Source organism: Ips typographus, linkage group LG7, assembly GCF_016097725.1.
Source record: "Ips typographus isolate SLU linkage group LG7, UJ_Ityp_2.0, whole genome shotgun sequence".
NCBI lineage: Eukaryota > Metazoa > Arthropoda > Insecta > Coleoptera > Curculionidae > Ips > Ips typographus.
The window spans coordinates 4,381,316-4,409,284 of NC_138428.1; the positions used below are offsets into that span (position 1 = coordinate 4,381,316).

The 27,969-nt window shown below is 35.7% G+C and overlaps 5 protein-coding genes and 1 long non-coding RNA gene across 9 annotated transcripts; 3 read left to right on the top strand and 3 right to left on the bottom strand.

Annotated features, from left to right (window-relative positions):
- Nucleotides 1-5,190, bottom strand: LOC145731553 (tyrosine-protein kinase Src64B-like). Of its 2 annotated transcripts, XM_081983386.1 has the most exons (10): nt 5,065-5,190; nt 4,930-5,004; nt 3,907-3,989; nt 3,712-3,857; nt 3,394-3,662; nt 3,220-3,328; nt 3,016-3,163; nt 2,544-2,734; nt 880-1,169; nt 1-823 (listed from the first exon to the last, which is right to left on the bottom strand). In XM_081983386.1, the coding sequence occupies exons 1-10, from the start codon at nt 5,087-5,089 to the stop codon at nt 648-650; spliced, it is 1,512 nt and encodes a 503-aa protein (XP_081839512.1). In that variant the 5' UTR covers nt 5,090-5,190; the 3' UTR covers nt 1-647. The 2 variants fall into 2 exon arrangements, with proteins under 2 accessions (XP_081839512.1, XP_081839513.1); XM_081983387.1 differs by lacking the exon at nt 5,065-5,190 and having other exon boundaries at nt 4,930-5,025.
- Nucleotides 5,191-5,275: 85 nt separating this feature from the next.
- On the top strand, nt 5,276-11,216 carry LOC145731554 (tyrosine-protein kinase Src64B-like). The gene is made up of 9 exons (XM_081983388.1): nt 5,276-5,411; nt 6,356-6,438; nt 6,488-6,633; nt 6,683-6,951; nt 7,017-7,125; nt 7,182-7,329; nt 7,611-7,801; nt 9,118-9,401; nt 9,458-11,216. Exons 1-9 carry the CDS (start codon nt 5,390-5,392, stop codon nt 9,634-9,636), a joined length of 1,431 nt encoding a protein of 476 aa, XP_081839514.1. The 5' UTR covers nt 5,276-5,389; the 3' UTR covers nt 9,637-11,216.
- A 1,564-nt stretch (nt 11,217-12,780) lies between these two features.
- LOC145731555 (uncharacterized) lies at nt 12,781-13,507 on the bottom strand. The gene is made up of 2 exons (XR_014178827.1): nt 13,225-13,507; nt 12,781-13,166 (listed from the first exon to the last, which is right to left on the bottom strand). It is a non-coding gene; the product is annotated as an uncharacterized LOC145731555 (long non-coding RNA).
- Nucleotides 13,508-15,265: 1,758 nt separating this feature from the next.
- On the top strand, nt 15,266-20,954 carry LOC145731551 (protein tolkin-like). Of its 2 annotated transcripts, XM_081983385.1 has the most exons (15): nt 15,283-16,132; nt 16,191-16,866; nt 16,922-17,060; nt 17,112-17,351; nt 17,409-17,587; nt 17,785-18,018; nt 18,073-18,294; nt 18,509-18,662; nt 18,712-18,978; nt 19,037-19,200; nt 19,252-19,608; nt 19,661-19,989; nt 20,044-20,199; nt 20,252-20,506; nt 20,562-20,954. In XM_081983385.1, exons 2-15 carry the CDS (start codon nt 16,680-16,682, stop codon nt 20,706-20,708), a joined length of 3,030 nt encoding a protein of 1,009 aa, XP_081839511.1. In that variant the 5' UTR covers nt 15,283-16,132; nt 16,191-16,679; the 3' UTR covers nt 20,709-20,954. The 2 variants fall into 2 exon arrangements, with proteins under 2 accessions (XP_081839510.1, XP_081839511.1); XM_081983384.1 differs by having other exon boundaries at nt 15,266-16,132; nt 16,922-17,351.
- Nucleotides 20,955-21,406: 452 nt separating this feature from the next.
- Nucleotides 21,407-25,170, top strand: LOC145731542 (N-acetylgalactosamine kinase-like). The gene is made up of 9 exons (XM_081983370.1): nt 21,407-21,593; nt 21,713-21,848; nt 21,904-22,071; nt 22,123-22,327; nt 22,386-22,494; nt 24,216-24,373; nt 24,426-24,681; nt 24,735-24,879; nt 24,936-25,170. The coding sequence occupies exons 2-9, from the start codon at nt 21,736-21,738 to the stop codon at nt 25,150-25,152; spliced, it is 1,371 nt and encodes a 456-aa protein (XP_081839496.1). The 5' UTR covers nt 21,407-21,593; nt 21,713-21,735; the 3' UTR covers nt 25,153-25,170.
- Nucleotides 25,171-25,280: 110 nt separating this feature from the next.
- On the bottom strand, nt 25,281-26,546 carry Vha26 (V-type proton ATPase subunit Vha26). 2 transcript variants are annotated; one of them, XM_081983372.1, is made up of 4 exons: nt 26,384-26,546; nt 26,100-26,275; nt 25,869-26,037; nt 25,281-25,817 (listed from the first exon to the last, which is right to left on the bottom strand). In XM_081983372.1, exons 1-4 carry the CDS (start codon nt 26,414-26,416, stop codon nt 25,515-25,517), a joined length of 681 nt encoding a protein of 226 aa, XP_081839498.1. In that variant the 5' UTR covers nt 26,417-26,546; the 3' UTR covers nt 25,281-25,514. The 2 variants fall into 2 exon arrangements, with proteins under 2 accessions (XP_081839498.1, XP_081839497.1); XM_081983371.1 differs by having other exon boundaries at nt 25,281-26,037.
- Between the last annotated feature and the right edge of the window lie 1,423 nt (nt 26,547-27,969).

The following is a 27,969-nucleotide window of genomic DNA, read 5'->3' on the forward strand; positions in this document are numbered from 1 at the left end:
TAAGTCTGAATTCGATTTGTTGATCGAATAAACGCTAGTACCCTAAAATACACACCGATATACTGTAATTCTACTATAGCTATTGATAAAGCCGAAGCAATAAACAATAATAAGAAAACTTAAAAAACAAACTTAAGTCTAGTCAAGTACTATCACAAGAGATAAAGCTTTAGTGAGAGGCACAAATTAAAATATCCGTCAGTTTTTCCATAATAGGTGTACAAATGTTTGTACTCCTTAAGGCGTAAGAATTTAGAAAACGTTGCTGAACTTTTTCGTTGTAATTCTTGTGAAATTAATACCAGGTGACAAATCTAAGTTATGATTAAAAGTTAAATAATGTAATAATACGTAACAAGCCAACCAAAACGTTTGTCAAGCAAGTTGCAAACTAGCTCTATAGCCTAGTTTCAAATTACCTGAAAAGCAACTACATGATAATTAGCATACATCAATCTAATAATGTCCAAGCAAGTCAACTATTAAAATTCAACTTACAGCAGACTAATTACTACTATAGTTTGTAATATCACATCACTAAGTACAACAGCATTGTCTGGAATAGAATAAACTGAGAACGTTATTATCATTATTTTAAACAAGCCATACATGTCCATTGGACAGCCAAGTGAAAAAAAAACCTTACATTAAAAAAAGCTATTGAAAGCTATTTTTTCTTCGTATAAAGAAGAAATTTGTTTATATAACATCGCACGCAATTCACTAAAACTAGGCCTGTTTTCCGGAACGGCAGACCAGCACTTCAACGCTATTTCGTAGATGTCATTTGGTACACAAGAAGGCTGTATCATACGGTATCCGGCTAATTCAGGACAACAAATTGCTATTAGGTCACCGGTCGTTACGTCACAAACTTACCCAAAAGACGGCTTGTTAAAACATCTCCGTCGATATAAGCGCTCAACTCCATATAGGGTCTCATACCATAAGAAAATACCTCCATGAGCAGGATCCCATAGGACCAAACATCCGATTTAATGGTGAATTTCTGAGTTTGGAACGCTAGTGGATCAGTCCATTTGTAAGCAACTTTCGGCGGAAATTTGGCGGAAATGTATTCCTCTGATGTCAGAAAGCGAGACAACCCAAAAGCACCAATTTTGGCTTGGTTATCTTCTGATATCATTATGTTTCGAGCGGCCAAATCTCTGTAAAATAAGGTCAAATCAGGTAAAATAAATAATTACTATATCTATTATATAGTATTGCATTGTGAAATTATTTCTTGTTCTTCTTCATTACTATCTCCATATCGGAGATTGTTATCTTCCTTACTTTGGAGGAGATTGTTATCTCCTTACTTTGGAAACTGCAGTTTTGAATAGGTTGGAGGACGTAGATTATGAGTTGCAGAATCTCATACCTTTGACCTCTCAACACGTGTCCGAGATATTGCAACTTTCTCTTTTTAATTCATGTAGGATCCCCACGCCCTTCTCCGTTCTTCTTAGGACCTCTACGTTTGTAACATGTTCCGTTTATGGTATTCTCAACACTCTATGGTATGTCCACATCTTGAAGGTTTCCAATTTTCTCTTGCAATATACGTTCAAGGTCCAAGCTTCGACACCATACAGAAGGACCGAGAATACATAGCATTTGAGCATACGAGTTCTTAGGTCCAGGATCGCGACTGCAGAGCAGTTTCTTGATACTCATAATGCACGCTAAATGCGAATCTTAATTTTTAAACAATAGTCCACAGAACAGTTGACGACACTTGTCCCCAAGTAGTCAACTCTTTCCAGCTTTTCGCCTTTCACATACAGATCCCCATCTGGTACTTCAGTTTTAGTAACAATCATGTATTTGGTCTTCTTAACGTTGAGTGTTACACCATATTCTCAACTAGATGTGATGAAGTTATTCAACATATTTTGAAGGTCGGACATGTTTTCGGCGAAAAGTACTGTATCGTCAATGTAAAGTGCAAATTGTTTAGTGGAAAGCCGTTACCTTACCTTCTTCATTTTCGAGGGCTTTGGTGGATATTTCCTCTGAATACAGGTTGATGAGGAGTGGCGAAAGAACACAACCTTGTCTGCCTGCTTTATTTCTAGTGCACGTAATATAATGATTAATTTAAAATAATGGAAATCATGCAAGAGAAAACAACAACAAACTAGAACTATCAGAAATCAGAGAAAAACTAAAAAGTTGTTAAGGTTTGAAGACTGCAGAAGAAAACGCTTTAAATTTGAATATACAGGTAAAAACAAAGATGGATAATTGACAGGTGTCAGACTGGGTGAACAGATGTGACGTCATTGAACAGTTCCACACGATCACTTTATCAAAAAACTGGATTAATTTAAAGAGTAAACGGTATCGTCAGTAAAGTTTAACGAAGAGACCCACAAGTTTAAAAGCTGAATTTGGGGTTATCCACCAGAGACGATCCTGGCAAAATAGGGCTTGTAGCAGTAATGTAACTTTCCATCCTCTCCACTACCAAGACCATTAGCGTCTACTAATAACTACTTAACCTAGTTGAATCATAGTTTATCTTTGAACGAATTTACCTGTGAATGAATTTTTTACTTTCCAAATATTCCATGCCCTCGGCCACTTGACTGGCTATGGATACCAACGCCAGATTGTCTAATGTCTGCCCTAAATCCTTTCTCAGTACAGTGAGCAAATCCCCTTTGTTCATATACTCCTGGACAAGATAGAAGGGCCTCTTAACCGAGCACACTCCGTATAATTGAACCTAAAAAGTTTCGAGAACATAAATTGCAAGAAAATCAACGCATTTCTTTCAGTTTGAGCCCCAAGCCACCATTAAAAATGAATCTGTGATTTATTGTGAGTGTTGGAAGGCGTGTCAAGTCACATTCCTGGAATTCAGGAGTCAGGTCTTTCAAGAGACGTTTTGATAAAATATGACACAAGAATGTGGAAATGGCGAGTTTCTGTCACATTTTGCTACTTCTTACTCTTAGATTTTTGAACTGGGAATTCTGAAACTTGTTCAATACTTTGTAGACTTACCAGTTTGTCGTGACGTAACTGTCTCATGTTAAACGCTTCCGAATAGAACTCTTCTGCGTCGCTCACGTCTTTTAATTCTTTCACGGCTATTGGGATAGTATCGTCGCAAAAGCCGAAGTAGACAAAGCCTGAGTTTCCTTTGCCCAATCTTAAATGGTAAGCCAATATCCAGTTCACTTTACAAACCATAATTTTTAAACTTACTGCTTCACTAATTTAATACTTTTTCGAGAAATTTCCCATATTTCATTTGATCGCGAACTGATTGTGTGGAGCGGGGGCTTGGGTTTTATGCAAGGCTCAGTTAACCAATCTGACAAAACAGTTTAGTCAACCCAAAGACAGAACAGACTCCATAAGAATCAAAATTGAACTTACGACAATTAGTATTTATTAAATCATCCAGAGATCTGAAAATCTGCCCTAAACCGTGGTACTGGAAAGAAACTGGATCTACTTCAATTCTGTAGTGTCCTACATCATAATCATTATAAACACTATTTTCTGTGTGGCATTTAACCGAAAGGCAATAACCATTAGGTATTTGATCGGTCAAACTAATTAAATAAGTACCAACAGGTTGCTTAAATTCGTTGTTCAAAAGCTGAACCTGTGTCTCCCATCGACTCATTTCACCAAAAAACCATCTGGAAAGAATGAGTTAAACAGAACAGAGCGCTGCACAGAAACACTCACGGTTTGGCAAACAAGCTGTTTTCAGCAGCGACAAAATTACTAGGAACAAAACCTTGTTGTTTAGTTTCGACATTTTCCACTTTTATCCAATCTTTCCTGCTTTTGTCGATTACGAGCAGTCTGTCGTTTTGGTTTATGGTCAAGTCCTAAATATTTAATATTTTGAGAGCGTAAAAACTAACGAAAACATCATACATTTTCGTCTACTGATTGAAAGTTACATATGGCTACCATAATTTCGTCGTGATGTCTCTTAGTGCCGTATGGATTGCATGTTTCTAAACAAAAAAATTCATTTTATGGTAAGTTACAATACCTAAAGTACTAGCCTAGAATTTAAATGGTTTTACTCAGGTTGGGAGTTATAGCATGAAATAAGTACAACCAACACACTGTTAAATACGCTTTGACCGATTTGTCAAATTTATATTCGCAGAGCAGCAACTGTGTATACTAAGTGTTTTTTTTTTAATATTCTACATACAATTGAACAATTTAACCACAATAAGACAGCTTCAAAGCAGTATTGAACTTACGTAGTCAATTTTGACATCTGAAAAGAAAAAGAATGCTTCAAGACACTAAAGAATACTTTTAATACCATATTTTGACAATACAAAGGCTTTGAGACAGTACTAAGTCATTTTTGACAAATCAGAGAGAATACGAAAGCTTCAAGAAAGCAAAAAAAACTTCAATTATCAAATTTATACAATCTGAAGAGAGAGGAACATTTTGCGCATAAAATTTGAGAATCTACAGTCAGGAAGACTAGTTCAAGACAGTAACGAGACGTACAAACTCAATTTTGACTACCTCCAGACCCTGAAAAAGCTTTATGACAGTCATAATGCTTGGCAGGACTTTGACAATCTAAAAACTGTAGTAGAGTAGTAGTAGTAGAGATAATAGTGAAGCTTTGACAATCAGTTTCAAATATTCTCAAGACAGTTGACAGCTTTAAAACAATCATAACGTTAAGAAAGTCAATTTTGACATTCAATTTGCAATATTGCCATTTGTAGATTGATTTTGACATCCAACAACTTAGCCTGAGAAATTTAACAGGAACATAAAAAAACCTCATCTTAAATTTATTAGTTTTGTTAGGTACTTCTATTGTTTAATCACGTTATCTTCAAATCAATCAAAATATTCTGAATAAACTGAGCAAACTACCAAATGTTCTGTGTATGTATAAGAAAAATAAATACATACCCCTTGAACTGCAGCAACCCATGACTATTGGGTAAAATTGGCTTGACTTATACTCTAACCAAGTTTTGCAAATAACTACACATACAAAGGACGTTACAAAACGGAATTAGCCGCAAATTAATTATTAAAACTTACATAAATAATGCAAGATTAAATGCATTAAAAATATAAAAGTACACTTTTTTGCACGATTTTATAAATATATTTTCCCCTAGTTGTCATACTAGCACTCAATTAACATACTTTTTCCCAAGTGTCTGATTTAATTATGGATTTATATTCTCGATTAAAACTTATCAACTTACGTATTACTTGGTGGTTTATGCATTTAATCTTGAATTATTTATGTAAGTTTTAATAATTAATTTGCGGCTAATTCGGTTTTGTAACGTCCTTTGTATGTGTAGTTATTTGCAAAACTTGGTTAGAGTATAAGTCAAGCCAATTTTACCCAATAGTCATGGGTTGCTGCAGTTCAAGGGGTATGTATTTATTTTTCTTATACATACACAGAACATTTGGTAGTTTGCTCAGTTTATTCAGAATATTTTGATTGATTTGAAGATAACGTGATAAAACAATAGAAGTACCTAACAAAACTAATAAATTTAAGATGAGGTTTTTTTATGTTCCTGTTAAATTTCTCAGGCTAAGTTGTTGGATGTCAAAATCAATCTACAAATGGCAATATTGCAAATTGAATGTCAAAATTGACTTTCTTAACGTTATGATTGTTTTAAAGCTGTCAACTGTCTTGAGAATATTTGAAACTGATTGTCAAAGCTTCACTATTATCTCTACTACTACTACTCTACTACAGTTTTTAGATTGTCAAAGTCCTGCCAATCATTATGACTGTCATAAAGCTTTTTCAGGGTCTGGAGATAGTCAAAATTGAGTTTGTACGTCTCGTTACTGTCTTGAACTAGTCTTCCTGTCTGTAGATTCTCAAATTTTATGCGCAAAATGTTCCTCTCTCTTCAGGTTATATAAATTTGATAATTGAAGTTTTTCTTTCTTTCTTGAAGCTTTCGTATTCTCTCTGATTTGTCAAAAATGACTTACTACTGTCTCAAAGCCTTTGTATTGTCAAAATATGGTATTAAAAGTATTCTTTAGTGTCTTGAAGCATTCTTTTTCTTTTCAGATGTCAAAATTGACTACGTAAGTTCAATACTGCTTTGAAGCTGTCTTATTGTGGTTAAATTGTTCAATTGTATGTAGAATATTAAAAAAAAAACACTTAGTATACACAGTTGCTGCTCTGCGAATATAAATTTGACAAATCGGTCAAAGCGTATTTAACAGTGTGTTGGTTGTACTTATTTCATGCTATAATTCCCAACCTGAGTAAAACCATTGAAATTCTAGGCTAGTACTTTAGGTATTGTAACAAACTTACCATAAAATGGATTTTTTTGTTTAGAAACATGCAATCCAGACGGCACTAAGGGACATCACGACGAAATTATGGTAGCCATATGTAACTTTCAATCAGTAGACGAAAATGTATGATGTTTTCGTTAGTTTTTACGCTCTCAAAATATTAAATATTTAGGACTTGACCATAAACCAAAACGACAGACTGCTCGTAATCGACAAAAGCAGGAAAGATTGGATAAAAGTGGAAAATGTCGAAACTAAACAACAAGGTTTTGTTCCTAGTAATTTTGTCGCTGCTGAAAACAGCTTGTTTGCCAAACCGTGAGTGTTTCTGTGCAGCGCTCTGTTCTGTTTAACTCATTCTTTCCAGATGGTTTTTTGGTGAAATGAGTCGATGGGAGACACAGGTTCAGCTTTTGAACCACGAATTTAAGCAACCTGTTGGTACTTATTTAATTCGTTTGACCGATCAAATACCTAATGGTTATTGCCTTTCGGTTAAATGCCACACAGAAAATAGTGTTTATAATGATTATGAAGTAAGACACTACAGAATTGAAGTAGATCCAGTTTCTTTCCAGTACCACGGTTTAGGGCAGATTTTCAGATCTCTGGATGATTTAATAAATACTAATTGTCGTAAGTTCAATTTTGATTCTTATGGAGTCTGTTCTGTCTTTGGATTGACTAAACTGTTTTGTCAGATTGGTTAACTGAGCCTTGCATAAAACCCAAGCCTCCGCTCCACACAATCAGTTCGCGATCAGAAGAAGTATGGGAAATTTCTCGAAGAAGAATTAAATTAGTGAAGCAGTAAGTTTAAAAATTATGGTTTGTAAAGTGAACTGGATATTGGCTTACCATTTAAGATTGGGCAAAGGAAACTCAGGCTTTGTCTACTTCGGCTTTTGCGACGATACTATCCCAATAGCCGTGAAAGAATTAAAAGACGTGAGCGACGCAGAAGAGTTCTATTCGGAAGCGTTTAACATGAGACAGTTACGTCACGACAAACTGGTAAGTCTACAAAGTATTGAACAAGTTTCAGAATTCCCAGTTCAAAAATCTAAGAGTAAGAAGTAGCAAAATGTGACAGAAACTCGCCATTTCCAGATTCTTGTGTCATATTTTATCAAAACGTCTCTTGAGAGTCGTGACTCCTGAATTCCAGGAATGTGACTTGACACGCCTTCCAACACTCACAATAAATCACAGATTCATTTTTAATGGTGGCTTGGCGCTCAAACTGAAAGAAATGCGTTGATTTTCTTGCAATTTATGTTCTCGAAACTTTTTAGGTTCAATTATACGGAGTGTGCTCGGTTGCTAAGCCCTTCTATCTGGTCCAGGAGTATATGAACAAAGGGGATTTGCTCACTGTACTGAGAAAGGATTTAGGGCAGACATTAGACAATCTCGCGTTGGTATCCATAGCCAGACAAGTGGCCGAGGGCATGGAATATTTGGAAAGTAAAAAATTAATTCACAGGTAAATTCGTTCAAAGATAAACTATGATTCAACTAGGTTAAGTAGTTATTAGTAGACGCTAATGGTCTTGGTAGTGGAGAGGATGGAAAGTTACATTACTGCTACAAGCCCTATTTTGCCATTATCGTCTCTGGTAGATAACACCAAATTCAGCTTTTAAACTTGTGGGTCTCTTCGTTAAACTTTACTGACGATACCGTTTACTCTTTAAATTAATCCAGTTTTTTGATAAAGTGATCGTGTGGAACTGTTCAATGACGTCACATCTGTTCACCAAGTCTGACACCTGTCAATTATCCATCTTTGTTTTTACCTGTATATTCAAATTTAAAGCGTTTTCTTCTGCAGTCTTCAAACCTTAGCAACATAGGTTTTCTCTGATTTCTGTTAGTTCTAGTTTGTTGTTGTTTTCTCTACTTGCATGATTTTCCATTATTTTAAATCAATCAGTATATTACATGTACTAGAAATAAAGGAGTCAGACAAGGTTGTGTTCTTTCGCCACTCCTCATCAACCTGTATTCAGAGGAAATATCCACCAAAGCCATCGAAAGTGAAGAAGGTAAGGTAACGGCTTTCCACTAAACAATTTGCGCTTTACATTGACGATACAGTACTTTTCGCCGAAAACATGTCCGACCTTCAAAATATGTTGAATAACGTCATCACATCTAGTTGAGAATATGGTGTAACACTCAACGTTAAGAAGACCAAATACATGATTGTTACTCAGGCGAAAAGCTGGAAAGAGTTGACTACTTGGGGACAAGTGTTAACTGTTCTGTGGACTATTGTTTAGAAATTAAGATTCGCATTTAGCGTGCATTATGAGTATCAAGAAACTGCTCTGCAGTCGCGATCCTGGACCTAAGAACTCGTATGCTCAAATGCTATGTATTCTCGGTCCTTCTGTATGGTGTCGAAGCTTGGACCTTGAACGTATATTGCAAGAGAAAATTGGAAACCTTCAAGATGTGGACATACCATAGGGTGTTGAGAATACCATGGACGGAACATGTTACAAACGTAGAGATCCTAAGAAGAACGGAGAAGGGCGTGGGGATCCTACATGAATTCAAAAGAGAAAGTTGCAAAATCTCGGACACGTTATGAGAGGTCAAAGGTATGAGATTCGGCAACTCATAATCTACGTCCTCCAACCTATTCAAAACTGCAGTTTCCAAAGTAAGGATGATAGCAATCTCCGATATGGAGTTGGTAAATGAAGAAGAAGAAGAAGAAATAATTTCACAATGCAATACCATATAATAGATATAGTAATTATATATTTTACCTGATTTGACCTTATTTTACAGAGATTTGGCCGCTCGAAACATAATGATATCAGAAGATAACCAAGCCAAAATTGGTGATTTTGGGTTGTCTCGCTTTCTGACATCAGAGGAATACATTTCCGCCAAATCGAAAGTTGCTTACAAATGGACTGATCCACTAGCGTTCCAAACTCAGAAATTCACCATTAAATCGGATGTTTGGTCCTATGGGATCCTGCTCATGGAGGTATTTTCTTATGGTATGAGACCCTATATGGAGTTGAGCGCTTATATCGACAGAGATGTTTTAACAAGCCGTCTTTTGGGTAAGTTTGTGACGTAACGACCGGTGACCTAATGGCAATTTGTTGTCCTGAATTAGCCGGATACCGTATGATACAGCCCTCTTGTGTACCAAATGACGTCTACGAAATAGCGTTGAAGTGCTGGTCTGGCGATCCGGAAAACAGGCCTAGTTTTAGTGAATTGCGTGCGATGTTATCTAAACAAATTTCTTCTTCATACGAAGAAAATAAAATAACTTTCAATAGCTTTTCTTAATGTAAGGTTTTTTTTTCACTTGGCTGTCCAATGGACATGTATGGCTTGTTTAAAATAATGATAATAACGTTCTCAGTTTATTCTATTCCAGACAATGCTGTCGTACTTAGTGATGTGATATTACAAACTATAGTAGTAATTAGTCTGCTGTAAGTTGAATTTTAATAGTTGACTTGCTTGGACAATATTAGATTGATGTATGCTAATTATCATTTAGTTGCGTTTCAGGTAATTTGAAACTAGGCTATAGAGCTACAGTTTGCAACTTGCTTGACAAACGTTTTGGTTGGCTTGTTACGTATTATTACATTATTTAACTTTTAATCATAACTTAGATTTGTCACCTGGTATTAATTTCACAAGAATTACAACGAAAAAGTTCAGCAACGTTTTCTAAATTCTTTCGCCTTAAGGAGTACAAACATTTGTACACCTATTATGGAAAAACTGACGGATATTTTAATTTGTGCCTCTCACTAAAGCTTTATCTCTTGTAATAGTACTTGACTAGACTTTAGTTTGTTTTTTAAGTTTTCTTATTATTGTTTATTGCTTCGGCCTTGTCAATAGCTGTAGTAGAATTACAGTATATCGGTGGGTATTTTAGGGTACTAGCGTTTATCCGATCAATAAATCGAGTCCAGACATACAGAGTGTCCAAGATAAGACTAATTACATGACGTTTTTGGAAACAACGGTAATAAGTACAACTTTGGTAAAATTAATGGATTTTCTGCATTTTTAAAATGGCTTTAAAAGTGTTCTTCAACCAATGTTGTATAAGAAAAATAAATTAAACAACGATTTAACTTAACGTAGTAATTTTGACAGAATTTTCAGAACTTATCTCTGATTTTAAGTTTTAGTATAACCTGTGTTCTTTTTTAAATGGGACACACTGTATACACGTACTTATTGTATTATATTATATTCTCCACATTAGAATAATGTCTTATAATATTTTTCTATACTATGTTATTATTAATCAGCATTGACTCTAGCAAAATATGTGTCTATTTTAAGTAGAGGAATGTATACCCCGTTTTTGTGTTAGCTAAGTTTCTGTTGTACATATAGGGGACTCCAAAAAATATACAGTGAGTTCCATCCAAACATACTTAGATCTACCCAACCTCATTCGTATACAACCAAATTTTGAAAGTATATACTATTTATATTAATTAATCGCTGTGTATTCTGTTCTGTAACAGTTACGTCTGACAAACTTGTTGAGGTAAGAGACATTTTGCTAAAACAGGTTATTTGTCAAATGATAGTATTTGAACTGGCTTCTCTTTTGTAAAATTCTGCGGACAGTACCTAAACAGATCTTGGACAACCAAAACTTGAAACTTTCATGATTTTGTTAGACTGCTTAAGGCCAATGTATAGAAATTAAAACTTTGAAATGAGATTTTCTGAGATAGCTAGAAAGAAATTATTGTCTCCACCAGTTATTTTAAAATGAAAAGAGCTACTATATGTACATATAAGCAGTAAGAAACTTGAAAATACCTATACTGTGCTTAATAATGTGATACGGTGTTACATTTAATTGAATTGTGAACAAATTTTGATTGACTATCGTTTTGAAATTATTTATCCTGTTATATCCCGAATATTGAACACAGTGACATGACAAAAGAGGGGGGTGCTAGAGGGAGCCAAGACACGTGTAGAGTGCAAAAAAGTACACTTTTTTGAATGATTAAAAGTTTTCTTGCACTATGTTAATTTTACGCAAAAAGTCCTTTTTTCTACTTTCACTTGTGTGCAAAAAGATCTACTTTTTGCACGTAGTAGTGTTTTCCAACATTGAAAAACCTTCTTAGCAGTTCAATTTAGTCGTTGATTGAATTTCACATTTATTTTGTCAATTTAAAAAATCGTATTTTTGTATAATTTGTGTCGATACCCTTACCCACGTCAACACTACTTTTTAAGCAAACAAATGGACAAGATAACGGGCCGGTCGTCCAAAATGCCCCATTATTAAGCAACCAGTCCTCCGATGGCCAAATCAGACGTTAATGTAAATTTGCCGGAGCAAATGGGGCCATTTTCTTTATGTCATTAGTAATAAAAAAAATGTTTTTTTTTTGCAACCAATTAAGGGTTTTAATCTTGATGGATTAAGCGATATTTGAATGAAAATAATTACGTTTTGAATTAAGAAAAATTATTTTTTTGTTGTAAATAAAATACATTTTAAACTAAATACTACTCCTGACAAAACGCAATGGAATTTGAGGGAGTATCCGTCCCCTGCTTGCGAGCGCAGCTGTTTTAGCTCTAACTTTAAAGTAATCTGGAAGTTATCTGAGGGTTATCCAATTATGATTAAAAGGCTAGTAAGCACGAGTTAATTCGCTGAAGCAGGGGCGTATACGGGCTTTCACTTAATATTAGCCAAATAAATCAACTTAGACCGTTAATCCGGCCGGTTAAGGCCAGATTTGGGGGAGCGAAAGCGACATGCTCTTTTCAATTTTCCTACGGGATTATGTCCTTTTAAACTACACACTAACAGAAAGAAGTGAATAGTGGGGCAGAGAGGGAGTGAAAAAAGGAAAATTATTCATAGAGGAGTATATCGCGTTTCGACACCGGCCCCAATTAATTTACATGTAAAAACACGAGAGGGACTTGCTTAATCAACTCCACGTCCCATAAAGGGTGTTCTTCTCCCTCTCCTTTTAAAAAAAAATGGATTAGCCGTGTATGTGCAAGCACTTTAGGGAATAGCCGTTATTCATAACATTGTAAGGGGCTAGAATAGCCTTTTTGTTTTAATAGTTCAAAAATTCCTCTTTTGAGAGTTTCTGATGTTTATGTTCAAAGTTATAGACCAAAGCTTCTAGAAACAAGTTTGGATTATTTTGGATAAATGTCAAAGAAATCTTCTTTACTTGACCAAAATCCATTTCAACAAAATGATGCATTACTGATTTAGCATGTTGAAATGATTATATTAATCTAGTACCTTAGAAACCCCAACTAAGAATCACAAAGCTATTGAAGAAACCAAGTAAGTATATGATGGTGGACATCAATTATGATTGGTCTGTGTTCCGCAAGACAAACGGAAAATAACTTTTTTTAATTATTAGTCAGTTGGGAATTTTCACTGCATTAAATAATATGTTCCATTCTTGTAGAGTGTAATTTTGTTTGATTTTTGGTATGATGTGGAACCATCCTTGATTGCCGTTTTTATCATGACTTACTTAACTTTTAACATTGAAATTTGGTGTAAAAGCCTCGGAAAGTGTCAAAAAAATGGCCCTTTCGCCCCCATCGATTGGTAACACACACGCGTACATTCTCAACACATGTACGTCACACCGCGTGACATAATTCAATACACACGTCAACATGCCCGAATGCAAAATCCTTTTTGCTTCGGCGCCTTTCCTATTCACTGTCGTCGAACACAACCTTTTACTTAACCTGTCACCGGTGACAGCTCCATACAGGGTCCGGGGGCGCCCTTTTGGGAAAACACGTCAATCACGGCCTCTTATTTTTTGCTGGGGGAGGACATCTGTTGAATGGTTTCTATTAAATCGACCTATTGTGCAAACTTACATATTATATCGCGCCACTTTGCTTCTAGTAATTTGGATGATTGTTGTTTGCGCAGTGAGTCGTAACTTGTAAGATATTCAGCTGTTTTGCGCATCTTTACAGCCCTTTGCACCGTCAACTTCTTAAACGGCTGTTAGTCTGTTTTCAGTGAATTTGGATGTATTTTTAACAAAAAAAAAAAACAAGAGTTTGTCATTAACAGAAAACCGATAACAGTGGCAGGAAACATCTGCCTTGACAGTCATTAAAGGTAGACAAGACCGGGCGCTGGCTTTTAGCAGAAAACGCGAAATATGAAAAGTAAAGATAATCCAAGCAATTTCAGTCTACTTCTGTTTGTATAATTGCGGCAATTAACAACCGGAAATCCTATAGATAAAAGACGGACTCGTTTCATAAAATGTCAATAATTAGGTGGCATTGTTAACGTAATCAGTCGTTTCTTGCCTTTGCGTGCGCTCTCCACAAATTTTTCAGGACCGTCACGGCTCATCGGATCGACGCCCATAAATTGGAGAAACGACGCCGAATTTTCCATTTCTTGCCATTAACGCGGTTTCCGGGACGCGCTCGTTTCCGGTGGTGGGGGACCGTTTTAAAACCGGAAGTGCCCATTTGCGGCTCGTCCTAACAAGTGTCATTCGACGTCCAGGAAGTTACTTTTTGAGTTATGGAAGTTTTTAATGCGTCCCGTCGGACGACATTGCCATTCCAGTTCCGGATCCCGATTTATCTTTACAGGAAATATACGGACAAAAGTTTTATAGAATTGCTACGTACAAGCTATTAATAACCACACATTCACTAAACGACTGTAATTTTGGTGACTCAGAAAAGATAACAAAAGTGTACAAATAGTACAAGTCCACATGTGCAGTATTGATTGGTCAACAATATGCACATGTAGACTTAGCGTAAGCATCATCATATAGGACTTAAATCCACTACTAGACAGATTTTGATGTCTAAACACTTGCATGCATTTTAGTAATTTCATATTTGTTCTCTTCAGAAATGTTTCAATTTTAGTAGATTATCTCAAATTCTGCAAGAGCTGTGACAAAAAACCAATATTTCCATGTCAACTTTGTATCTCAAAAAAGGAAAAAGAAAACAGACCTGATCAGAAATCTGGAACACCCTTCTAGCAAATTAATAATATCGATTGGAACAATACAAAAGATGAAATCCCCAAAAAAATTGAGTTTATTGCCTTTCTTGTTGTTGCAACTATACCATCAGTTTTCAATAGATCCTAACTTGAAACCTTTACAATGATTGCTTCTTTCTTGTTTAACACCTGCTTTTTAGGTCTGAATATTTCCTTCCTATCAATTTTGACCAATCGCTATCAAGAATTAGTATAACAAATGTAAATTTTAAGTGGAAAAATCACTTAACAACTGTCAACATAGCTGTCACACTCCTCACAGCAACATAAAGAATAGTGTTTTACCCTTTCTAGCTTGAAAGTTATTGTTCTTATTAATTATTGTTCTTATTGTTTTAATTAAAATAAAATGTTTATTTAACTCAGGAAATAATCTTACCAAATATCCCTCGTGCATTTAATTTTTCCACAGGAATATATACTAGGGATATTACCCCCGAAAAAACACCTAATAAGTGTATAATGTTATAATTTTATACAAATTATTATTTATGTTGCATAAATTTAATAAATAAAATCCAAACAACAGTTCTGTTCTTAATTAAAAAACATTAAAAGTTTAGTATACTAATTTCAGAGAGAATTTTATGACGGTATTCCTAAAGTTGGAACTATTAAAGAAATAAGGTTTACTCTTTTGTAGTATTTGAGGCGCCATCTGTTTACAGAATAGGTAAACAGACCAGCAAGGATGGATTGTCTATGGGGTAAACGCAGCCGTTTTCAATAAAGAATCCTGTAGTAGGCAGAAATCTGTGTTTTAAATGTAAAAACCATTCAAAAATGTATATTTTCTGTGATTAAGATTCGTCACAATAGATGTTACTAAGTATGCTAGAAACAATAAAGTAACTTAATAAATTAAAAACTCTTTTTTTTTTCTTTTTTTAGTTGCGTCTGATCGATTTATGAAAAAAGTGTACAAAAATATTAACTTCAAACAAAAGACAACAACACAGCTTGTAATTTGAAGCAAAAAGCTAAAACAAAATACAAAAATAAAGGTTTTTGTGGCATAACTCTTGTATATCCAAAAATCAGCTTAGTTTACTAGATATATGAAAGTGTGAAGAATCCATTTAAAATAGTGACAAAAATGGCCATAAAAGCACAGGTAGTAAACTAAAAATGTCTCAAAGATGAGCCAATAAAACTAAATTATTATTTATTGCACTACGGGTACCCAGGTGCAGGTGCTACACCTTTTCGCTATTATTTCGGAAACCTTTCAATTCCTAGAGCGGTACACGTACCCAACTAAAGGTAAAACAGTAATTCCCAAGTTATAGTTGAGACCAGCTTATCGGCTGTTTCTAGACGAACCCAGACAGTTTGGTTCCAATCGTCACGACACTCAGCTCAAAAAACGTTATAGTTTGTGTTTTTTTACTAGATAAAAAAAATAATAGCCAGTGCAGTGCGGTTCCGCGGATATGTGCAGTTTTGATATTAAAGGAAAAACATGTGATTTTCGGGGAAAAGTTCTCAAAAGCGCGTAAACAAAGTGATAAAGTTTAATAAGTTTTCAAAGAAGATAAAAGCTTATGCTTGACCGTGTGCCAATTATATAAACTAACTGTGATTTGTACATAACATACTTATCACTAGTAAGACTTTTAGATGGTTTTTGGGATTTTCTGCCAGGTCACTGAGTAGCAGGGTCGAAACTACTTCATAACTCTGATAAGTAGCAGTTCATACCACTTTGAACCACTTCAACCGTACAATTTGTTTGTGGTAAAAAAAGTAATTTTTGGTCAAAAAAAACATAGTTAAGGTTCTGTTTTTACCCTAGATAAATTGTCCGCGAGTCCCAATTAGAGCCGATTAAGATATCCTGAAGTTAAAGGTCAGAAAACACATCTGTTCAGTCGGTCTCTGTGTTCAATTAGAGAGAAGCAAACGCGGAAAAATTGGTTCTCTAGTCAGCTGGTCTCTACCAGAAATACCAGGGCAGCGATTTACCGAATTGCGTCAAAAGTTAAAACACATCTGGTTCAAATTATCTCAACACAAAAAAAAATTCCGAGAAATCAATATTAATCCAATTGTTAGTCTAATAACCGGCGAAGAGGTCACCATTTTCGCTGCAATCATAACTCGCCTAAGTGATTTAGATTACACAGACGACGATATAAACAAACAATAATCAATTTGTTGCTCCGTCTTTTTAACTTTAGATTGTGGGTACTTTTTGCCGAAGCCCTGTATTGGTACCCGTTATCGTTAATAACTAATTGGCGCACATCAACAGTGAGATAAGTGCAGATTAAGCGGCACGGCCATGTTCAGTCCAGTGGCGTTTGTTTTGTGTTTGTACCACTGTATGGTACTCAGCTCCCCGGTACAGAATACCCCTAACGTCACCACGAAACTCGATCACCATCATCAGTTCTCCATTGACGAGCTTCTCACCATCAATTTTCCTAAAAAGGTATCCAATGACAGTGGACTAAACCCTTGTAAAGCTGGTGAGTGCTTTCCAATTTTTTTGTCCCTTCTTGAACTAAAGTTGGTTATTTGAAGATGTTTTCTTGGATGATATTGCCATAACTCTGGATGAACCAAGGAAACGGTATATATCAAGAGATACGGAAAATGACCAGGAAAAACACAACGCGTGGTCAGTCAGCGCTAAAAAAATCCTGGAGAAAAAAAGAATTTGGTGGGTATTCTATACTTTTGGTAACACAATTTCAGTGGTAAATACTTGTAGGCAGTCGGAGCCTCAATCCAACCATAGAGTGCAGAAAAGAGCAGCTGCCACTACAGTCAAGGAAAGACTCTGGGATTTTGGGATAGTACCATACGAAATCGATGAGTCGTGGGGTTCATATCGAAAAGCTTTAGCGAGGCAAGCTATGCGTCATTGGGAGAACCACACTTGTTTACGGTTTGTTGAAAGGAACCAAACCGAACACGCGGATTATGTCTTTTTTACTGAAAGGCCTTGTGGGTGTGTTTGTGGTACTTTCATAGGTAAAGAGGCGGTACTAACTAGGATTAATTGCAGGTGCTGTTCTTTTGTGGGGAAACGCGGTATTGGTGCTCAGGCACTTAGCATCGGGGAAAATTGCGCCAAGTTCGGAATAATTGTCCATGAAATTGGTCACGCTATTGGGTACTACCACGAGCACACTCGTCCTGATCGAGACAAGTACGTGCAAGTTTTTGAAGAAAATATCATGGACGGTAGGTTGACTTCTAAGTTTGTTAATTTGAAACGTTGCAAGGTAGCGTTGAACAGCCAAAAACCAAAGAGTTTAAAGGTACAATCAAGTACAGTACAGCAAGTACAGCTTTTTTGCTGCATTTAACAGGAAAAATAAGTTATTTTTTACAAACATAACAAAATAAGTTACCAAACTAATAATTTACCCTACTTGCAGGTCAACAAACAAACTTTAACAAACTCTCCATCGACCAAGTAACATCACTAGGATTGAAATACGATTACAGTTCCATAATGCACTACGCTAGAAATACTTATTCCATTAACGGGTTCCTGGACACTATTCAGCCGATCGGCGTTCCTACAGGAAACAAAGTACCTGAAATTGGTCAGAGAATTGGACTTAGTGACGGAGATATCGAACAGACTCTCATCCTGTATAATTGCCCTAGTAAGTTTTAGGTTGTCAAATGGTAGTTTAAATAGTTTAAGAGATGTCTTTCAGAATGTGGCAGAACGTTCCAGAGTAAAATTGGCACATTTTCTTCACCGGTTTTGGATTTAATTACGTCTTCAGAGTTAGTGACGTGCGAGTGGCGTATTACTGCAACTCCTGGTGAAAAAGTGATACTCGACATTCAAACGATGGATATACTTCAGACCACAAATTGTAGTGTGGACTATTTGGAAGTAAGGGATGGATATTCGCCATATTCTAGACTTATGGGTAAGTAGAGTAAGAAAAGAGAGAGAGATACCATACAACCAAAAATTTGCCAGAAATTTGTAATTAGACTTTAACACTATCTTGCATTGAAGCTTGCAATTTGGATTCCAAATTCTCCAAATTTAATTTTTATTTCGAATTTAACTTTAGAATGCTTTAAAAGTACTAATAATCCTTTACCATGTTTAGTATAAGCTCAAATACACTTTCCCAGGCAGGTTTTGTGGATCTAGTAGCGCTATCAGCCTCAAATCCGATTCCAATCGAATGCTGGTGCGCTATTCAGCAAGCCGTACTACAGAGCACAAAGGATTTACCGCCAACTTCCAAGTAGTATGTGGTGGTGATCTACACATTGACTCGATAGGGTAAGTGTGTTCTAAAATTCCCTTAACTACAACTAATCAAATAATAAAGATATTTAGCATCTCCTAACTATCCGGACGACTACTACCCTAACAAAGAATGCATTTGGACAATATCGGTGAAAAAGGGATTCCAAGTTGCCATCAAGTTTCTCACTTTTGACCTAGAACATCACGTCGATTGTAGCTACGACTTTGTTTCAATTCACAGCGGTCTGACCGTGAATTCTACGATTTTGCAAAAATTGTGCGGTACACTGGTTCCTGAACCTGTGGTCAGCAATAGCAACGAACTTACTGTGAGATTTTTCAGTGATAAGTATGTGTTGGTAGATTAAATGTAGGCGTTCAAAGGGCTAATTTTGGGGATGGGTAAGGAACAAACAACGAGGAGGTTTCTCCGCCAAAGTTTATGCCGAATTCAATGAGTGCGAGACACTAGATCACGGATGCGAACAGTTGTGCATCAACACTTTAGGAAGTTTCCAGTGCGGCTGCAATCCTGGATTTGAACTACATTCTGACAAAAAAAGTTGTGTTGGTAAGTGCTTCAGGGAAAAAATTGCACCAACTTAGTGGTTGGTTGGTTTAGATGCTTGTGGAGGGACATTCAGAACACCAAACGGCACAGTCACCTCCCCTTCGTTCCCGGAACTTTATCCTCCAAAGAAGCGTTGTGCCTGGACTATTGAAGCTCCACTTCAACACGTGATTTTCTTCAACTTTACCCATTTTGATATTGAAGGAAACAACTACGACAATCAATTGTGCGAGTACGACCATGTAAACATATCCAGTGTATTGAGCAACGGAAAATATAAACAACATGGCTCATTTTGTGGCACCAAAAAACCTTCGATCATTTCTTCGGAAAGCAACTTCTTACGGGTTACTTTCGGGTCAGATGACAGTGTACAACAAACTGGGTTTGCAGCGGTGTACTATACAGGTTGGAATATTTTTTTATAGTGTTGACAAATAAAGCTTTACTTACAAATTAGATCTGGATGAATGTGCAACGAGGAACGGAGGTTGTGAACACGACTGCACCAACACTTTAGGTGGTTTCCAATGTTCTTGTCGGACAGGATTTACCCTGCACGAGAATCAAAAGAGTTGCATCGTTGGCGATTGCGTCCACGAAATCTTCACCACATTAGACACACCATTACTGGTGGGGTACATTAGCAGCCCTAATTACCCCAAACACTATCCAGCTTCCAAGGATTGCGCGTGGCTTATAAAAACATCACCAGGCCATCGTATCCGTTTAGTTTTTCTGATTTTCAATTTAGAGAGTCATCCTGAGTGTTACCATGATTCAGTGCAGGTCTGTAAGTACTTATCAACCTCTGGTATTGTATTGATTTTGAAGTTTCTACAGATATATGACGGTGATTCCTCTAAGGCTCACGAAGCAGGTAGATATTGTGGGGCTGAGGTTCCTCAACCGATAGACTCTACGGAAAACCAACTGTACATGACATTCAAGTCTGATGTGAACGTGCACAAAAAAGGCTTCTTAGCCACATATTATACGGTAAGTCATTAATTCAACTTGTTGTGCCTAAGTAACTTTAACATGAAAATAGCTTTGCGGTGGTATACTACAAGCCACCACTGAGAAGCGTCAAATCTACTCCCACCCTTCTTATGGTAACTCTAGTTACCCAGCCATGAGGTCGTGTGACTGGTTTTTGATAGGAGGTGACGGTTTTAACGTTAAACTCATCTTCAAGGAGTTTGAGCTAGAACTAGAGGAGGAGTGCGGCTACGACTTTATTGAAGTGATTGATGGTTTGCACAACAACTACCCCTCCAGTTTAGGAAAGTTCTGCGGCAACAAAGTAAGATCCAATTTATTTTTAATAACAAAAAATTTCAGTTCTAAATTGTTTTCAGACTGGGGCCGAATTAACTTCAACGGAAGAGGGTTTGGTCATCAAATTTAGGACTGACGATCGGATAACTGACCGGGGATTCATACTAGAATACCAATTAGTTGAGACACTTGACAGCGTGGAAGAATACGACGATCCTCTGGAATGATCATGTTTTTTTTACATTTTGTAGCCAATATGCCGATGACTTATTAGAATTTTTGTGATATTGATGGTCTTTAGTCTGTCCTGACTATACAGTGGAGCAGTTAATTCTAGAAAACCGTGTTTGTCTTTTTATCACAGTTTATTGTACTATATTTTTGTAAATACTTAGTGGTTAAGTGGTTTAATTTACATTAAACTTAATGTAGGTATCCGCTAAAAATAGGATAGTAAATAATTTTATTGATAAGTGTGTGTGTGTTATTTTTACTCACTTCAAGAAATTTGGTAGTTTACACATATTGACAAATAGTTAGTTGTACGGTTGTACCATTTTGTCTTGTACTACCAGATCATTTAAAAAATACCACAGAGCTTGTCTCTGTAGGTTGAGTTTTCAACAGATTTTTTTTACTTTTAAATTAATGAAAAGGAAACACAAAGCCTTCTCAACCAGTTTATTCAACCTCTAATTAAAGAGGGACACTCGACATTCGAGTGTATAAACACCCATCATCTGGAGCTTATAAGGTCTTAAAATGGCTTATAAATCATAGAGGGTAAATTAGCAGTTCGGTATAATAAATAAAGAAAAACACATAATTTTAAGTAACTCTATGTTTGTCCTACGTCGACCATCAATCAGCTGACGATGACACTGACAGTAGACCGTTTATTTTTGGTATTATTTGTAGGTTAAGTTGTTTGTATTTGTAAACAAACAAAATCAGGTTGGATTTTGCCGTTATTTTTGATACGTAGCAAGTGGATTTTGCTTAAATTATGTATGAATTGAGACCAGCGATAAGAAACTACCAACCATTAACAATCGGCTACATATGTGACTTCAAGGTGTCAATTCATTTTAGGTGATAAAGGAGTCAATTTAGTAAGTAGGGATATGTCAGATAATCTTTATTTTTTTGCCTTGATAGACTGTAATAAGATTTTACAATTCTGATAAAGTGATAAACAACAATATCACCATTCTAGTGGTTTGTTATTTAGGTTGCGGAAATAACCGTTTAAAAATGCAAGTGGAAGTATTAGCCTTACCATCCAGCCCTAGAAGTGACTTGCTTGTTGAAAGGTTTAATGAGATTTTTAAGAAAAAACCTGAATTTTTTATTAGGGTACCAGGCAGGTAAGTCTTTTGCTTTAATGACAATAAAATGGTACTAAATCCAAGCCTTTTAAAGGGTCAACTTAATTGGGGAACACATAGATTACTGTGGGTATGGTGTATGTCCTATGGCTCTTAAGCAAGACATTCTACTAGCAGTAGCCACTTGTGACACTAAGAAGCTTCTTATACATAATATTGACATTAAGTACCAACCTTATGAAGGTGACATAGATTCCATAAGGTTGTGAGAAGGTTTTATTAAAATATCTTAATTAAGGACATGATTCAACAGGATATCATTAAAGAGCACTGCTCCTGAATGGTATCAATACTTTCTGTGTGGGTTAAAAGGCATTATAGATCACCTGGAGGCTGATTTACACAAAATCAAAGGACTGCAAGTGGTTGTTAGTGGTACAGTACCTCAAAGTGCTGGACTATCCAGCAGTAGTGCCCTAGTAAGTGCTGCAGCACTAGCAGCAGCACATGCTTTTCACGTAAGTAAATATGAATGTTTTAAATGAGAGTGTGAGTAATATGGGAAGGTTTAAGTAGTTGTCACAGACTAAAGAAGAGCTGGCCAACTTGTGTGCAAAATCTGAGAGGTATATTGGCACAGAAGGTGGTGGCATGGATCAAGCTATTGCTTTTTTAGCTTGCAAAGGTACAGTATAAGTCACTGTAAATGCTTCTGTGATTATGACATCAGTTGTTTTACTTTAAAAATAATTAAGGTATGAACTTATTGCACAGTTGCATCATAAAGTTGCACTTTTGATTGTCAGTGTTTTATAAGCTTGTCTGTTTTATTAGTTTATGGTACTCTCTGTTCACAACACACAATCACCAGCAAAAAACGCATGTTGGTAATTATTGTGATATGCTTTTCATACTATTGACTTCCTATGAAGTTTTAATAACTGTCAATCCGTTTAAAAGAGAAATAAACAAACATTTTGTAGGCGCCAATAAGTAATTTAAAAAAAGTTTGCAAGTCACTGGCCATGGGTAATTTAAGCTACTAATTATATATCACTTTCACCCATAATGATCTCTCACTGACTGAGCATTGTACCTTTTTTTGTGAAATATTTATTTGGTTATGATTCAGGCAAGTTGTTAAGTTAATCACAATTTTATTAGAAATAGAGTTGGTTTACATTTGAGTGTTTTTCTAAATTTATGTACAGGGTGGAAAAAATTAGAAGCTTTTAAATGGAAATTGCCTTTTTAATAAAGATATGTTTTCAAAAAATTTCGACTGCTTTAGAAGCAGTTTGGAGTTTCTGTAGTGTTTTGAAATCTTTTTAGACTACTTTAGGAGCATTGAAGTTTCTGACTGCTTTTAAGACATTTTACTTTGAACTTTTGAAAGCTTTTAAACTGCTCTAGAAATATACGGAAGCTTTAAGACTGCTTTGAAATTTTTTGAGGGCTTCTAGACTAGGTGAAGACTATTTGGAAAGCTTTAGACTGCTTTAGAAGCATTTTGGAGTTTCTGTAGTGTTTTAAAACCGTTTTAGACTACTTTAGGAGCATTTGAAAGGTGTTTGGACAGTTTAAAGAGTCTTGAAGGTTCTGGACTGCCTTTAAGGCATTTGAAACCTTGTAGACGGTTTTAGAAACTTTTGGAAGCTGTTAAACTGCTCTAGAAGTATACGGAAGCTTTTAGACTGTCTTGAAATTTTTTAAGAGCTTTTAGATAAATTGGAAAGCTTTTGAACGCTTCTAGGCTGCTTTGTAAGCTTTTGCAAGGCATTTTAGATCTTCTATACTGTTTTAGAATGTTTTTAGGTTTTTTTAGACTACTTCAGGAGCATTCGGAAATTTTTCGGTCGGTTTAAATGTGTAAATTGATACTTATACATTTTGCAGCATGTTTTTGTTGTTTAGAAGCCTTCAATATCTCAAAAAAGCAAAAGTCATTACCACTTAGGGCCCAATGACCTACTGTGCGACGTTACAGAACCAATAAGATTACGTCAAAACTCCTGCGTTTTTTTGTCAAAGCAGTTATTAGTTTAGTTTATTTCTAAAAACTTAAAAGTTTGTTAAAAACTAGTTAAACCATACAAAAATAGCAGTAAATAAGCACAAAAAAAGGAAAAAAGCATGAACAAAATCTGTTAAATGACGTATTTTTGCATAAATCGTTCACATTAGATGTCAAAGGTTGGTTCCTTTTATTATTTAAAAAAAGCAAAATATCTAGAAATCTACTACTCATTACCATTTTAAATAACGCATTAGTTTTTTCGATACTTTTCATTCTTCTAAACGCGTTTTAGCACCATTAGGAGATAATAAAACAATTAATTATTGGTTTTATCTGATTGTTACATGTCATAACTTGTATAAAATATTTGAATCACAAATATATTGTAGGTAGCGCAAAACTTATCGAATTTGAACCACTACGATCAACTGATATAAAGCTGCCAAATGGAGCTGTGTTTGTAATTGCCCATAGTTTGAGCAGTCTTAATAAAGCTGCCACTGGAGATTTTAATCGCCGAGTGGTGGAATGTAGACTGGCAGCTCAAGTAAGTCTATTTTCTCCGAAATTATGGCTTTGTTGGAGCTTTTGCGCTTCAGATAATTGCCAAGAAACAAGGTCTGGACTGGACTAAAATTAAACGTTTGGGGGAAGTCCAGAAAGCTTTAGGTTTGACTCTGGACGAAATTTTAACTTTGACCAAGTCAGTTTTAAAAGAAACTTCTTATACTAAGGATGAAGTGATTAGCGAGTTGGAAACAACTTCTAATCAACTGGAAGAAGTGTCTTTAACGCCAAACACTAAAAACATTCAGAAATTCAAGTTGTATCAAAGAGCTTTACACGTTTTTAATGGTTGTAGCTATACAGTTAGTAGCCGCAATATTTTTTTAATTCAATAATTTCAGAAGCAAATCGAGTGTTGCAATTTTATAAAACTTGCAATAATCCCTCTGGTGGTGAGGATGCTCTAGTGACTTTGGGGAGGTTGATGAGTGAAAGTCATCAAAGTCTTAAAGACTTATACGAATGCAGCCATCCGCAACTGGACAGGTACTCTATTTCATGCATTTAAAACTAAGTTAGGTACAAAGAAAGTAAATTTACAGAATTGTGGAATTGGCCAAAGATTTTACTTTGGGTACTAGACTGACAGGAGCGGGCTGGGGCGGTTGTACCGTATCTTTAGTAGCCCCTGAAAACGTGGGCAAATTTGTTGATTTTTTAGTGGAGAACTTTTACAAACCTTTGGGAGTTACTGATAATTTTCAGTCCGTAGTATTTCCGACAGCTCCGGAAGGTGGCGCTTGTGTTTATTTGCAATAAATTGTTTTTATATTGAAATTATCAGAAGATTGATTTTCTTTTACTTTTTTAAAAAAGAACATTATTTTGTTTTATGGCGGATAATACCACATTAAATCCTGTAATTTTTAAACACAACAAACTCCAAATAAGTTGAATATAATTTTATTGGTAACAAGTAAAACATTCTGATGATATAACCATGACAACCTAAAAAATAACGTTTGAAATATAATACTTCTTAGAAGGAATTAATTGTAATGGAATTCAAAAAATTGTTTTATATATACACATACACAGAGAAAACGCCAAATCCAGTGATTTGTGCACAAATAGGGCACAACTATGCTAAACAGCTAACATATATTTGCTTATAAAGCAATCTAGTCAGTGAATTTACGGTTAGTGTTACGTCCGAACAAAGCGTTACGAATTTGAGGAATGAGTTGCTGGGAAATTAATTCAAGTCTAGCCTCAAGAGTGTTTGCCACTTTAATCTTGTTCTGTCTGGCAAAAAGTTCAATGCCTCCAGTAGTTTCTTGGGACAGATGAGAGTCATCAGAAATGGTCAAATTTACATCCCTACCAGTTACGTCGCGGTATTTTGTGGCTACAGTAGGCAGGACTGACTTGATCAAATCCCTGTCTTGAGGTCTCACTTTAACAGTGATGTTAGGTTCGAACAGCTGGAAAATTTCCGTGTTACTTTTCACTCTTTGATGTAATAGAAAACTTACTTGGTATAATCCTTGCAAGATGAGAGACTCCAAAATTTGAGCGTAACGACCTTGGTCTTGAGTTACCTTGCCCAAACGCTTACGCGCCTCTTCCAAAACAGCTCTGACGTGGTCCTCCCTAACTTTAAGCACCTTCAAACGGGCCTGGTTCAGCATATTCGATGACTGACTAGATTAAAGCAAGAAAAACCAGATCAAGAAAAGTCACATGACTAAGGTTAATGTATGTACATTTTCTTTTGCAGCTCCACTTGTTTCTCCTTCTTTTCGTAGTATTCCATGATCTTGAGCCTTTGCTGCTGCACCAGACGGCCCTTTTCAATGTTGAATTCCTCCTCGGCTTTAGCATCGATTTCTTCCGCTTTTTCATTGGCCTCTTGTTCAATGAAAGCCATCATATGCTTGATCTACATTAAATAAGATGTGGACTTAGTTTTTGGGGGTTGTTTTAAGGGGTTATGAAGTGATTTCACCAAAAATCCAATTAGATGGTAAAACAATGGATTGAGACTTGCCTGTTTTTGCACGTCGGCGTCGCTGAGAGCCATGGTGATGGTGTTTTAAAAGTTTCTTGGTTGTCGAAGAAAAAATTAACAAGTTTAGGGTACCCGAACGACTACGCCTAGCTGATTGAGGGATCTGGAAAACTGGGATGTTTTAATTGAATGATTGATCATATGATCAAACCAGGTGACGTTTAAATGTCAAAAATCATGTGACTTGAGTGACACGATGTCTTCTGTCAGAATTTGCGCATGATTACAAATTATGTAAGACTACAGCGCTATCGCGGCTGAAATTAACATTATTCTTCTAATCTATTTGTTAACATTATTCAATTTAAGCAGGTTTTTTTATTATCGATAGTATTATTGTACGAGTAGCTATCCATTTGTTGTAATTAATAAAGTTTCCTTTTATTAAATATAATTAACGAGAAACAACTCTTGGTTTTTGTACCAAAACCTAACCTCGTTTTTAACCCACAACCGTTATACCTGTAGGGCTGTGTCTCCATAAGAGTCATGCAGACTTGTCAGGAGAGCACTCAATGAAAGGAAATATGAAACTGTAAACTGTGTAAATTATTTCCAGTTAAATATCCGTTTTTGAAAAGCAATTTGACGTTTTTTTGCCATGATTTAATTTTCAAATACCAGAAATATATTATACAGTGCGTTTTTTTTAACGCGCAACATAGGATTTTACGTGTTAAATTTTTAAGCCCATGTTAGACCATGTTATTTTGGAACTACAAGTATAAAACTTGACGGGTGGCTATTTCGTACCCTGAAGCTTAAGTAAGTTTACCAATTCGGCCTAAAAAGTGTTAAAAAACTTGCAAAAAATCATCTTTTTTCGAAAAGATTTTATCGTTTCATACTCCCTGTATGGATTATTGTTCTTTGTTGTTTTTGATACTGGCACGGCAGGTAGCAGGTAAAATTTGGCGTAGAAAGTAAAACAGGGTGATCATTAACTTTATATCAAGAAAATTAAGAACAAAATAAGTATTTTTATAAGTGAATTGTTCAAAGTGACCTCCGTTTGAAGCCAAACAGTATTCCAAACAATCATAAAATGCCCTTTTGACGTTCAAAAGATGTCGGGTCGTGATGCAGTCAAAATATGTCACTTTACCTGCTACCTGCCCTGCCAGTATCAAAAACAACAATGCATACAGGGAGTATGAAACGATAAAATCTTTTCGAAAAAAAATGATTTTTTTTCAGTTTTTAATCACTTTTTAGACCAAATTGGTAGACTTACTTAAGCTTCAGGGTACTAAAGACACAACCGTCAAGTTTTATACTTGTAGTTCCAGAATAACATGGTCTAACATGGGCTTAAAAATTTAACACGTAAAATCCTATGTTGCGCGTTAAAAAAAACGCACTGTATTATGTCTGAAGTCTAAAACAGAAGTTAAACAATGTTGTCCACAGAATATGCCTCATTCAGTGATGACATTTTCCCCCTTGATCGCTTATAAAAAACTAAAACCTCCTGTCTATTACCTAAGCATGAGCAATGCTACATCTTTTACTATAATGCAGATATAATACCTAAACATAGAACAGGATCGACCTTCCTAAACTAA

Bases quoted from the DNA above. Each gene is read 5' to 3' on its own strand.
- LOC145731553 (XM_081983386.1), bottom strand. From the start codon at position 5,089: ATGCATTTAATCTTGCATTATTTAT. The intron at 3,663-3,711 runs GTGAGTGTTTCT...CATTCTTTCCAG, and splicing joins AACAGCTTGTTTGCCAAACC to ATGGTTTTTTGGTGAAATGA. The intron at 1,170-2,543 runs GTAAATTCGTTC...CTTATTTTACAG, and splicing joins AGTAAAAAATTCATTCACAG to AGATTTGGCCGCTCGAAACA.
- LOC145731554 (XM_081983388.1), top strand. From the start codon at position 5,390: ATGGGTTGCTGCAGTTCAAGGG. The intron at 6,634-6,682 runs GTGAGTGTTTCT...CATTCTTTCCAG, and splicing joins AACAGCTTGTTTGCCAAACC to ATGGTTTTTTGGTGAAATGA. The intron at 7,802-9,117 runs GTAAATTCGTTC...CTTATTTTACAG, and splicing joins AGTAAAAAATTAATTCACAG to AGATTTGGCCGCTCGAAACA.
- LOC145731551 (XM_081983384.1), top strand. From the start codon at position 16,680: ATGTTCAGTCCAGTGGCGTTTGTTTTGTGTTTGTACCACTGTATGGTA. The intron at 17,588-17,784 runs GTAGGTTGACTT...CCCTACTTGCAG, and splicing joins TGAAGAAAATATCATGGACG to GTCAACAAACAAACTTTAAC. The intron at 19,990-20,043 runs GTCTGTAAGTAC...AAGTTTCTACAG, and splicing joins GTTACCATGATTCAGTGCAG to ATATATGACGGTGATTCCTC.
- LOC145731542 (XM_081983370.1), top strand. From the start codon at position 21,736: ATGCAAGTGGAAGTATTAGCCTTACCATCCAGCCCTAGAAGTGACTTG. The intron at 22,072-22,122 runs GTTGTGAGAAGG...ATGATTCAACAG, and splicing joins GGTGACATAGATTCCATAAG to GATATCATTAAAGAGCACTG. The intron at 24,374-24,425 runs GTAAGTCTATTT...TTTGCGCTTCAG, and splicing joins AATGTAGACTGGCAGCTCAA to ATAATTGCCAAGAAACAAGG.
- Vha26 (XM_081983371.1), bottom strand. From the start codon at position 26,416: ATGGCTCTCAGCGACGCCGACGTGCAAAAACAG. The intron at 26,276-26,383 runs GCAAGTCTCAAT...TATTTAATGTAG, and splicing joins ACGCCGACGTGCAAAAACAG to ATCAAGCATATGATGGCTTT. The intron at 26,038-26,099 runs GTACATACATTA...GCTTTAATCTAG, and splicing joins GTGGAGCTGCAAAAGAAAAT to TCAGTCATCGAATATGCTGA.